A 12,820-nucleotide genomic window follows, 5' to 3' on the forward strand; every position below is an offset into this window, starting at 1 on the left:
TCCCGTCTCCCCCAGGGACCTTGCAGAGCCCCAGCCATGCTGTTTGCCCCCAGCCTGCCCATGGCCAGCCTGGGTCTGCTCACGGGGGTTTTCTGTGCTGAGCATTGGCCTGGGCGTGTTCTTGAGAGAGCCTGGGCAAGGAGCCTGGAGCCCCCAGGCCCTGGGCTGAGGCGTCAGTGCTGCCCCAGCAGTGCCCATAGCCTGTCCCTGCTGCAGCCCCGGCACTGCCACCCCCAGGGCTGTGCCCGGCCCCGAGAGCACTCAGGCCCTACAGCAGCACCAGGGCCACCAGGGCAGTGGGACAGGGCCACGGCAGCAGCACTGGAAACACCAAGTGCTGCTGCTGCTGGGCACAGCTGCTGTGCCAGCACTGATCTGCCCCCAGCTCTGCACACAGACATTGCTGCTGCAGCTCCAGAGAAGGCAACAAAAGGGCATCTCTGCAGAAAACTCTGCTGGGACATCCTTTAGTTCATTTAAAGCCACTGAGAGCACAGCCCCTCATTGACACAGTCTGTGGGCACAGGGAAGGTGGAAAGAAACAAAATGAGAAATGTCAGAAGAAATGAAATTTTTTGTGGTCAGTATAAAAAAAGTAAAAATACAAACACAACCAAACCCAAAATAACTTTTAAAGAATAATTTGATTATAAGTTATTTGCAGAAATTAATCAGCAGTTTAATGTTCCTGAAAGCATCCAGTCATCAGTCTCCACACTGCAGCCTTGAGCTCCTGGTTCCTCAGGCTGTAGATGAGGAGGTTCAGGGCTGGAGGCACCACCGAGTACAGAACTGACAGGGTCAGATCCAGGGATGGGGAGGACATGGAGGGAGGTTTCAGGTTAGCAAATGATCCAGTGCTGAGGAACAGTGAGACCACGGCCAAGTGAGGGAGGCAGGTGGAAAAGGCTTTGTGCCGTCCCTGCTCAGAGGGGATCCTCAGCACGGCCCTGAAGATCTGCACATAGGAGAAAACAATGAATACAAAGCAACCAAATACTAAAGAAACACTAACAGCAAGAAATCCCAGTTCCCTGAGGTAGGATTTGGCACAGGAGAGCTTGAGGATCTGTGGGATTTCACAGAAGAACTGGCCCAGGGCGTTGCCATGGCACAGGGGCAGCGAAAATGTATTGGCTGTGTGCAGCAGTGAAAAGAGAAAACCACTGGCCCAGGCAGCTGCTGCCATGTGGGCACAAGCTCTGCTGCCCAGGAGGGTCCTGTAGTGCAGGGGTTTGCAGATGGACACGTAGCGGTCGTAGCACATGATGGTCAGGAGGGAGAAATCTGCTCCAGTGAAGAACAGAAAGAAAAAGAGCTGAGCAGCACATCCTGTGTCAGAGATGTTCCTGGTGTCCCAGAGGGAACTGTGCATGGCTTTGGGGACAGTGGTGCAGATGGAGCCCAGGTCGCTGAGGGCCAGGTTGAGCAGGAAGAAGAACATGGGCGTGTGCAGGTGGTGGCTGCAGGCTACGGCGCTGATGATGAGGCCGTTGCCCAGGAGGGCAGCCAGGGAGATGCCCAGCAAGAGGCAGAAGTGCAGGAGCTGCAGCTGCCACGTGTCTGCCAATGCCAGCAGGAGGAAGTGCCTGATGGAGCTGCTGTTGGACATTCCTTCACTCTGGGCATAGTGAACTGTTGAAAGAAGACTTTGACAAGCTTGGACAGATTTCCTTGAGTCCATCCTATGCTCTTTCATTAGGAATCCCCTCAAAATATTTATCTTGTTTTGAAGGAAATTTTCTTTAATTTCTTTATTTTTGATTTTGGATTTCTGCTCCTTCTGAGTTACTGCTTTATCTTCAGCATTGCTCTCAGGCTGAACACTGGGGAGCCCAGAGGGAAAACAGGCTCGCTGTGCCCCAGTGCAGTCAGACCTGCTGGTCCCACACAGGTGCCCTGTGTTCATTTAACCTCTCTCTATTTCAGCATGATCACGCTTAAATCTTTCTTGAAAAATACAGTGGACTCTTGGAATTCTCCAGTTTAAAAATAACTTTATCCAAACCCTTCTCTCTTTCCCTATGCACATGAACAGGAAAGGATACCAAGGCTGGTCTGGCTCTCTGCTGCCTGGAGTTGTGCCTACTGGGAGCTGTTTCTCTCTATCCAAGCCTTGTCCCTGCCAGTGCTGCCAGAGCCCAGCCCAGCCCTGGGGGCTCAGCTCTGTCCTGCAGACTCCTCCCAGCACAGGGCACTGCCCAGGGGCATCTCCCTGGCAGCGGGGCCTTAAGGGTAGGGCAGACAAACAGAGATGCTGCAAGCCAATGTGCTGCTGCTGCTGTCTGTAGGGAGAGGAGAGTGAGGACGCACTTTCTGAGGGAGATCTGAGGCCCATCTGCTGATGCCCAGGGTTACAGTACAGGAGTCTCAGTGACACAGCCAAAGCTGACAGCCCCTTTCCCTTCCCTTGAGGAGAAAGCTGAGAGCAGCCCTGGCCATGCAGCACCATCTCAACAGCAGGAGGAATCTGCCCTGATGGGGGTGGCTCCTTCCACCTTCAACTTCTCCCATGCAGCGTCCATGGGGAGCTGCCAGGCAGGCTGAGAGCTGCCCCTGGCAGGTGGCACTGGGCTGGCCAAGAGCCCTGAGGGCTGCAGGAGCTGCTCTGCAGGACAGCCCTGGGCAGCCCTGGCTGCAGCCCCAGCTTCAGCCCTTGCAGTCGTCCCTGGCAGCAGGAGCCGTCCTGCCCTGTCCCTCTGACGGTGCCCAGGGCAGCCCCGCTCTGCAGCACATCCTCCTCCTCCTCCTCCTCCTCCTGCTCCTGTGCCACAGAGAAACTGGGAGAGTCCTCCTGACACATCCCCCAGGCTGTGGGGTGCGCTGGCTTCAGGGGATCCCTCCAGGAGCACGGGGGACATTGCCCTGCACCCACACACTCACCATGCACAGGGCTGTGAAGATGTTTCCCCAAGTGAAGTCTCAGCTCAATGTCTTCCCAATCCTGATTGCCTTCAGCCTGTCTCTGCCTGGCTCCTGTCCCCTCAGTGTCTGCAGGCAGAGCCCTCAGCCCTGCTGGGCTGGGAGAGGAGCTGGTCCTGGGAAGAGCTGTTCCTTTAAAGCTCAGCAGTACAGACACAGCACAAGGACTGAAATCAGACTCTTGGGGATTCGGTGTTATTTACATCAAACTGAGTCCCTGAGAGAGTGTTCAGAAAACTTCTCAACAACTCAAAATTAAATTGAAACTCCAAAGTTTTCCAAGTTTTAATGGGTACCTCTGAGAGACACAAATGAGAAATTTTCCCCTGGTTCCAGTTAGAGCAGAACACTGGAGGCAGTGATGACAGCTGGGGACAAACAAGGCCAAGGTGTCTCTGGTGCTGAGCAAACCTGGATGTGTTTGAGGAATGCAAAGAGCCCAGGCCTGAGCCCCAGCCTCTGGCCAGGCAGATCCTGTCCCTCCCTCCTTGCTCAGGGCTCTTCCTGGGATGGGCACTGGCATGTGGGAATGTGCAATGCCAAGGGCAGGAGCATGGGGTGCCCCCTGCCAGGCTGCTGAGCAGGGACAAGGAGGCAATGAGGCCCCAGGCCTGCAAGGGTCACTTGTCCCCTCACGGCCTCAGGCCCAGGGCCAGCAGCCATGGCCAAAGTGCTGCCCAAGTTGGCTCTGGCAGGGCTGTCTTGCAGCTGCTGCCCATCCCTGTGCCCTGTGCAGCCCAGGCTGTCCCACGGTGTCCCTGCCCTGCGCCTCTGTCCCTGCAGGCTGTCGGCATCCCCCGGCTGCCCCACCTGGCTGGGCCCTTCCTTTGCTGACAGCTCTGCCTCCTGCCTGCCTCTGCCTGCCCACACAGAGCCTGGGGCTGACCCAGACTCCTTCTGGGAGATGTGTTGTGCCACAGCCCTGCCCTGGGAGGGAAATTAATCTCTCCTTGTTTCCATTCTGTGTCTTCACAGCTGCACTTGGTGACATTATTTCTATCTCAGGTTCATTTCCACTATGAAGAAGAGGTCCAATATATTTGAATCCACCTTTGTCATCCTCACAGGCTGTTCTTGTTCTGCCCTCAGTCTCCACTGAACCCAGGACTTCCAGTTCCCAGACAGTGATCATGTTCTTGGGGCCTCCAAATCCCATCCTGGGAGATCTCTGGGCCTACTCAAAGGTGCTCAGCCCTGGAGATGTGATTTAAGTCCAGGAATTGCTGAGTACATTTTTGCCCAAGATTGTATTGGGGAATATAATACAGAATAATACACTGTATCTTTTAAGTGACTGAGGGCAGATTTAGATTTTCTGTAAGGATGAAATATTTTTTGATGATGGTGGCAGGACACTGGCAAAGGCTGCCCTCAGAACTGAAACCCCATCACTGGATGTGTTTAAGGTCAGGGACTTTGTACAACCTGAACAAGTGAAGGTGTTCCTGGGTAATGGGAGTTTTACCAGAGACTCTTTTTGGTCTCTTCAAACTCAAACCATTTTACACTTCTTTGGTTCTTATATCCCAACTGCTTCTCCACAGGGCTGCAAATACCTATGCACACCCTGCCAGCATTTTAATGTGGCCTAATTGCCAACACTTCCCTAAAAAGGAAAGAATTGCCATATTAGGGACATGAATTGCCATGTTTATGGAGGAATCATTAAAAGCCCCAAAAGTAAAGAAACTGAAAGGAAGGACCAAAATCTCAGTGTGAAAGATTCACCAAGTGGGATATTGGCAGAGACTCTGATGGTGACCTCCCAGCTGAGGATGGGGGTTTCTGCCTTGGGGTCTGAGTATCAGGATGGAAGGTCGCTCCCAGGAGGAGTCCCTGTGCATTTTCCTCCCCCATGGCTCTGCCCTTCCTGATCCAGCAGCTGTGGGGCAGCAGAGCGGGGGCAGTGCAGGGAGAGGCCTGGTTCTGACAGGGCTGTTGTGGTTTAGGAATGGTGCTCCCAATTTACTACACCTACTACCAAGACCACATGTCGCCCCAGATTTATATTCCCACCATTGCCCCCCCACACCACAGGGGCTTTGCCTGGCCTGGCCCTGATTGATCTCAGCCCATGTTTCACAGTCAGGGATAACCTGGAGATGGTGTCCAGGGTTCACCCTTGTGTGGCCAGTCCAGACCCCCCTGAGGCACTTTAATCCTGGCCGCCCCATCCTCCTGTCTGTTGTTGTGATGCTCTTCAGTGCCCAACTCTTGGGCACGTGAGCATCCACAGGAGGGAGTTTCACAGCCAACTTCTTCCCCAGACAGAGATGTCTTACCCCAGTCCAGCAGCCCAGCTGGGTTTCCCTCTGTGCTCCCAACTGTCCTTTTTCCATGGTTCCAGCCACCCCAGAGAGCATCTCCTACCATCCCTGAGTCAGTGCAGAGGTGCAGCACTGGCCATTTCTCTCGCTCAGAGCTCCAGGGATGGTCCCAGTGCTGCAGTGACTGCAGGAAAGGGGACCCCACAATGGGACATTTCTTGGTCAGATACAGTCAGGAAGAGTGACAAACTGTCTGTGACTCGGGTTTTGGCCTGGCAGCCCCTGCCGTGGTTTGCAGGGAGCTGCAGTGTGGCTCGGCCCTGGCTGTACCCGGCAGTGCTGGCCTGGGAGAAGGTGTTGGTGCCAGCTGGCCCAGGGAGCTGCAGCGTGTGGGGAACAAATCCCTCCTGGCCTCCTGCCCCAGGGTGGCACTGCAGGGCCTCATGGAGCCAAGGGGCCATTGTAGCTCTTCAGGACCCCAAGGAATTAAGGGGACTCTTTGGACATTGTGGGGCCTTGTGCGACTGAGGCCACTTTAGAACCAAGGGGCCACTGTGAAACTACAGGGCCTTGTGGAACTGACACTGAAATCACCCAAAAAGAAACTTTCTAACACAGTTTGAGTATCAAAAAGCATTCATTTTTATTGCAGCACTGATCACTTGGAGGATCCTTCCTCCATTCGAGTGCTCCAAACATCATGCGAACAGAGGTTTTATGACACACACAAGTTCCATATTTATGAGCTATAGAGGTTTTATGACACACACAAGTTCCATATTTATGAGCTATTCCTCTGTGATGCTCTACATCTGGCCTGTAGGCCACGCAGTATAAATAATTCCAGCTTCATAAGTGATTTATTATATAATTACCTTGCTTATGTAATTCGACCAGTAAGAGCAGGCCCAGACCACTGGAGACTCAGGCTGCTATTGGCTGGTTAGCTGAGTAGTAACTGGCTCAGCCAATGAGGATTACCTTCATGGGCCTTCTTATCTATATAAATAAGTTAGCTCTCAATAAAGCTGCCTGTTGCTGCATGAGCATGTACAGTCTAGTCACTTGTCTCCACGGGCAGGAGTTACTCCACTCTCAGGCATGCAGAGTGCTGCCAAAACCTGGCACCACTGAGCACCAGGACGGCCTTGCTGGTGCCAGGAAAGCTCAGCAGCACCTTTCTCTCCCAGCAGCATAACACTGGCACAGGCACTGAGCAGCCACGGGCAGCTGACTACTGCTGGGAGACAAAAACCCCAAAACTGGGAGGTTTAGAGGGCAGAAAAAACGTGGAGGCACTTTTCTGATGATGCCTACTCTCATCAAGTCTTCATCCAGCAAGAGGAATAGATAAGCTAAACTTATTTCTGGATAAACCATGCTATTTCCACCCTGAGGACCTGAGGCTACCACAGGAGCCAGCAGAGGCCTTTTAGACAGCAAAACATTTTTGCCCATTTTCCCAGGCTGGCTCACGGTCACACTTCACCCATGTGGCTCCAGAGCTCTTGCTGTGTCCCACGGGCAGGTTATCCCTTCACATCTGCTCTCGCAGGCTCCAGTGCCCTCCCGGAGCGCCTCCCCGGCTGTCCCAGCACAGCTCAGCTCGGGGTTCCACACGCGACGGGGCCGGGGCACCTCAGAGCTGCTCCTTCGGGCGGGTCACCACCATCAGTCATCGGCTGAAGGCCTAAAGAGAGGACAGCAGAAACATCACAAATAAGCCATTATTCCATCTGTATTCACAAAGCTCAACAGCAGCGGCCTGGCTTGTGGCAGAGGACAAAAGCCAGCACACCGAGCGAAAGGCTGAGGAATTAATGCTGAACCGCACAGCCGAGCAACATCCCCAGTCGCCCGGCCGAACAGCTAAATAGGAGACAGTGAGTATTTCAGGTGGCGCCTTCCTGCCCCGGAGCCCCGGTCTCCAGCCCCGCTGCCGCCGCCACCCGCGCCCTGTACCCTGCCCCCCCTCACCTCATGGCGGCGGTGGCCCCTCATGGCGAGGGAGCTCGGCCCGCCAGAGCCGCTCCTTGCCCTCATGGCGGCGAGCTGAAGGAGCCCGGCCCGCCAGAGCTGCTCCTTGCTCTCATGGTGGCGAGCTGAAGGAGCCCAGCCCGCCAGAGCTGCTCCTTGCCCTCATGGCGAGGGAGCCCGGCCCGCCAGAGCCGCTCCTGGCCCTTATGGCGGCGAGCTGAAGAAGCCCAGCCCCCCAGAACTGCTTCATCTCCACATGGCGGTGGGGGCAGAAAAGGAGCAGGTCAGGCCACGCTGCCGAGGTGATTCCACAGTCATCGCCCCGCTCGCTTCGGCCGCTCCCCCCGGGGCGGGGAAAAACCCTCGGTAATCAGGCACTGGGAGGGACTTTAAGATGGTCTCGTCCCACTCCCTGCCATGGGCAGGTACACCTTCCACTGTCCCAGGTTGCTCCAGTCCCTGTCCGACCTGGCCTTGGACACTTCCAGCATCCCTGACAGAGCCGGAGCAGGAACACGATCTGTGGAGTTGGGAGAACTGAACTCTAGCACCGGCTCATGGGAAGCAGAGGGCTGGTGAGCTGACGTGTCCCACTTCGGGCACAGGAGGTAGAAGTGTCAGCTCAGAAACAGCTGCCAGCAACAAAAATCCAGCCCTGAAATAAGCAGAGAAAAAGCTGTGGTGCTGCCAAGTGCCTTGCTGGGAGAAGCACAATTCCACACCTTCCCTGGCCTCCACTCAATGCTGTAACATCAGCCCAGTGCTCTGTGTATCCATGTCTGGGCACAGCAGTGTAACTGTAACTCCCTCGCTGGGGATCCATTCAAAGGAAGTTTTTCTCTGGGCTTTGTGCACCATTGAGACACTTGAAGGCCTTTCCAGAAAGCCTGGCATCCCTCCCCCATGCTCCTCATGTGCTTATGCTCTCAGAGCTCAGCAGTGAACTCAGCTGGAGCTGCGCCTTGCCTCAGGCAATCATCCACTCCAGCTCTGTCTTCTTCAAATGTTTCATGGTCTATTTTCAGCCCAAGCAGGCAGATATTCTTCCTGGATGTGGGGTGCTCCTCTCCAGCTCAGCCTGATCCTGCCTTGTCCTGGGAAGCTCTGGGCTCGTTGTGCCCAGGACACTGCTGTGTGCAGGGACAGAGGCTGGTGCTGAGCAGAAGGAGCTCGGTGCTTCCCCTGTCACTGATGAACCTGGTGAGGAACAGGTTTCCCAGCTATGCCCAGTGCAGCACAGCAAAACCTGTCTGGGGGAGAGATAGGTAAGAGCAGACACAGAACACTTCATGCTCTTGTTCCTGGGGGTCTCGCTGCCCATGGCCAAGGGCACGTGCCCACACAGGCATGGATGATGACTCTGCCAAGACCCTAAGCCACAGCTTCAGTTTAGAACTGTTTAATTCATTAGCCCAGCATGGGGCCCAAATTAATATGCTTTGTCTCTTTAATAAGACATTTTCAGCAGGATTGGGGAGATACTTCAAAAGCTTCCTGAATGCCAAATACCAGAACTCAGCAACTCTCAGTGCCAGGACCAGTCTCTCACTTCCCAGTACAGATTCCCTCTGTGTGCACAGCTTTTTCTCTGCTTGCTGGCCTTGGAGGGGGGCTCAAACAAAGGCCTGCACATCATTTGTGAACTTTGGGTGAAAAGCATCAAACCAGATGAAACACAGCAGAGCCGCTCTGCCATGGGGGTGAAGCCCTTTTCTGTCACAGGAATGTGCTCTCTGCATTAGCTGCAGCCAGTCCCTGTTGTTCATCTTGGCTTGCTGACAACTAAACAGAGCCTCCTTTTCTCCTGCAAGTGTCGTGGCAAGGCCTGAAAGGACTGAGAAGCTTTGTTCCAAGCCAGATTAGAGATATGAGTTGCTACAAAACAAAAGCCCAGCAAGCCTCCTGGAGAGTTCCTCTAGTCTAGACACAGCCTCCCCTGAGCTCCCTGCATCCCAGCACAGCCCTGCAGCTTGTGTTCAAAGCAACTCAACTGGCTCCAGAAGCCTGGTTAACCTCTGCCGAGTGAATGTTCAGTTGCAGCATAAAGGAGGAATCACATCTGAGTGATTTTGCTCCCATAAATTAGCAGGATGGGTTAAACCAGGACATGAGCACTGTCTGCTGGCACAGTGCATCCACTCAAGAGATCTGCACTGGCATGGAGCTGTAGTGCTTCAAAAGACGTGTGCTCCAAGCCTGGGGTGGGACATCCCCCATGTAGCTGATGTCTGCAGCTCCTGTGGCAGCAAGGGAGATCCTTCACTGTCACCTCAGCCCTGAACACACCCGTGCCCAGGGCTCACTGCCTGCCCCCCGTCACTGCTCAGCTCTGGCACTGCAGGGCTGCTACTGTGATCCTTCTTACCAATCTGATTTTGGCTCAACGCCATTTGGCCACACTGTCAGTCACTGGAGAAAAAGACAGAGTAGTACTGTGGGAAGAGGAAGAAAATTCAGTAAACCTATGGAAGAAAAGATCTGTGGATGTACATCATCATTTACCATGGTGGTCACCTCCAGCCCCACAGCCAAGCACGTTCAGGCTTTGGTGAGAAGAACTTTTATCCCCCTGGTGTCTGTCATGGCTGGGGCCCGTGATGATGACACCTCATGGGTGTTGGTGCTTGCACTGCCCTGTGAGTGACACCAGCCTTGCTTGGCTCCCACACAGCAGAAGGCAGGGCAGCCATGGCCTCGATGGTGCCTTTTCCTCTTTGAGGTGCTGCACCCAGGTCAGGGATACCCCACACATGAGCACAGACTGGGAGAAGAGCTCATTGACCAGCAAAGAAGGACTTGGAGGACATAATGGATGAAAAGCTGGACATGAGCCAACAGTGGCAGCCCAGAAACTCCCCTGTGCTGGGCTGCACCCACAGAGGAGTGGGCAGCAGGTGAGGGGGGGATGGTCCCCCTCTATTCTGCCCTTGTGAGATACCCCTGCAGAGCTGCTCCAGCATCAGAAGGACCTGGAGCTGTTGGAGCAAGTCCAGAGAGGCCATGGAGATGCTCCCAGGATTGGAGCCCCTCTGCCGTGGAGCCAGGCTGGGAGAGCTGGGGGTGCTCACCTGGACAAAAGAAGGCTCCAGGGAGAGCTCAGAGCCCCTTCCAGGGTCTAAAGGGGCTCCAGGAGAGCTGGAGAGGGACTGGGGACAAGGGATGGAGGGACAGGACACAGGGAATGGCTCCCACTGCCAGAGGGCAGGGATGGATGGGATATTGGGAATCAGGAATTGTTCCCTGTGAGGGTGGGCAGGCCCCGGCAGGGTGCCCAGAGCAGCTGTGGCTGCCCCTGGATCCCTGGCAGTGCCCATGGCCAGGCTGGACATTGGGGCTGGGAGCAGCCTGGGACAGTGGGAGGTGTCCCTGCCATGGCAGGGGGAGGAATAAAATTATTTTTATGGTCTCTTCTGACCCAACCCATTCTGTAATTCCATCATCTCCTCTGCCTCCACAGAGGGGCCATTTCCACTTCCCCACTGCCATCACAAGGTGGCATTCCAGACCTAAAAGCTGAGCTGGCTCAGCTGATACTTGGAGATCTTTTCCAGGCCCGGGGGTGTCCAACCCCAGGAGAAGCTGTGGATTTAACCCTGCCTGCTGAGCTCTTCTGCCAGGTCTCAGCCCTGACACTGCCTTTTAATCGCATCCTTTAACACCAGGGCTGTGCCTTAATCAGCTGCACTGAAACACTGCTGCCGTTACTGTGTAACCCTGAGCCATCTAATTGCACTGAGTTAAGCCAGTTACAGCTTTGACAGTGAATGTCATGCAGAGCACTTTAATCTTGACCTGCAATACCTCAGGCTCTTGCAGGGCCTCCTCTGCCTCCGAGGACAGGCTGCTAATCAGACCGAGCCAGGATGTAGTTTAAGACATGGACAAAGGGAGCCAAGGGCAAATGATGAGCAAAATGAATCTGACTCATTTTGTTACAAAGCAGTGTTGAAGGTAGAGCTGCCTTTTCTTTGCCTGAGAATGATTTGGGAGAGCAGTGAGAATAATTTGTTTCAATAATTTATAACTTCAAAATAATAACAAAAAAAAAAGAGAGAGAGAAAAATCATTCTTCTTAGATATGTTTTTTAAAAAGAAAGCTTATTTTGAGTTAGGTGCATAAAGCACTGGTGCAGTGTCTTATCCCCTGTGTCTGCTCCCACGTGTGAGTGGGTGCTCCAGGCTTCACCCACCAGTTGCTTCCTGCAGGAAGAACCCATGATCCAACCATCTCCTTCCCTGGCCAAGGGCCTGCAGCCTCCCACCGGGGCTTGGTGCCATGTCCTGGGTGCCAGCTCTGCCAGCACAGCTCCCCGGGGGTGGCAGTGGGGCAGGATCTGCTGCTCAGCTGCCTCGGAGGCTGGGGCTGGCTGTGTCCCTCTGGGCAGCTCAGGAAAGGCTGCTCCGGCTGTTCCTTGCAGGGAGCTGGAGCAGCAACCTCACTTGATCGGGGGAAAGAGCAGTCAGGAAAGGTTACATAACCCCGATCAGGCTGCCAGAGGGGTGGTGCAGCAGCAGCAAGGGCAGTGCCACTCTGGATGTGGCTGGGCAGGAGCGTGCCCTGCCTGTGGGACCCTGCCTGTGGGACCCTGCAGCCCCTCTGTCCATTCACTCTTGCCTGGGTCTCCTGGCCCTGTCAGAGCTTGCTGGTTTTGTTGTTCAAAATGCCCTCGGGCAGCTTGAGGAGCCCGTGCAGTTCCCTCTGTTCTGGGCTGAAACTGCTGCACAGCAATTCCTTTTTCCATTTCATCTCTGGCGGAGCCCTTGAGCTTTGCTCCCTTCCTCTTCCACCCTCCTCTCCTCCTTCTGAGCTTCTCCTTGGTCCAGTCTCCTTCCCTGGTGTCCCCTTCTGCTCCCAGCTCCCATTTAACCCCCATCTTTTCTGTCCTCTCCTTCAGTGCTCCTAGCCAGAGGACAGATCACAAACCACAAGCTCTGCTATTCATCTACCAGATCCCAAGCCACTGTCTCAGTGTGATAAAGGTGATCTGCTAATCGTGTGGAGAGGATCCCCCAGGACGCAAACCCCTGCTGGGATCTGTGACAATTCCATGGAATCAGCCACAGGGTCAAACGTACAAGGAGGGGTTGCAGCTGCCTTGCCCGAGTGTGGGCACCACAATCAGCCTGCCTCAGGAACTGAGACCTGCACAAGGCCCACCAAACACACCTGTGTCCTTCCAGTGCCCCACCAGGTCTCCTGGCAGCAAGGAATTTGCTTTAGTTCTGTGAGTTTTATAAAGCCTGACTCAAATCCCAGGGATTTCAGGCAGTGCTGACACGCAGAGTGGGGTGGTGTGAGCACAGCCCTGGGGTCAGGTGCTGGGGCAGATGGGTGGGCACGTCAACATCAACCCAATGTTTTAGAGCAGAGCTAACTAGGAACAGCTTATTCCATTAAGAAAAAAAGAAAAACAATAATCATTCTTAATTAGGACAGAAACCTCCAGATAGGCTTTTTAAAAGAAAATGCCTAAAAATACCATTTTTGCTTTGATTTGAAAACTATTTTTTGCTCTTCAGACTGTAAGATAAAACAATTTGAATTGATGATGCATTTCACAGCAAAAATGCATCCCTTTTCATCTTGAAAATGCTGAAATGAGTTGTTACAAAATTTTCAACGTTTACCCCCTTTCTTAAAAAACAAAATTTTT

General features: G+C 54.0%; 1 protein-coding gene and 1 pseudogene across 1 annotated transcript; both read right to left on the reverse strand.

The window, feature by feature from the left end:
* Positions 1-703: 703 nt before the first annotated feature.
* On the reverse strand, positions 704-1,444 carry LOC134434340 (olfactory receptor 14J1-like; the record flags this gene model as incomplete). Its single annotated transcript, XM_063183010.1, has 1 exon — positions 704-1,444. A coding segment is annotated over exon 1 (741 nt), but the record flags the coding sequence as incomplete, so codon positions are not given.
* A 4,809-nt stretch (positions 1,445-6,253) lies between these two features.
* LOC134434417 (small nucleolar RNA SNORA74) lies at positions 6,254-6,434 on the reverse strand (annotated as a pseudogene).
* Between the last annotated feature and the right edge of the window lie 6,386 nt (positions 6,435-12,820).

Source organism: Melospiza melodia, unplaced genomic scaffold, assembly GCF_035770615.1.
Source record: "Melospiza melodia melodia isolate bMelMel2 unplaced genomic scaffold, bMelMel2.pri scaffold_35, whole genome shotgun sequence".
Classification (NCBI taxonomy): domain Eukaryota; kingdom Metazoa; phylum Chordata; class Aves; order Passeriformes; family Passerellidae; genus Melospiza; species Melospiza melodia.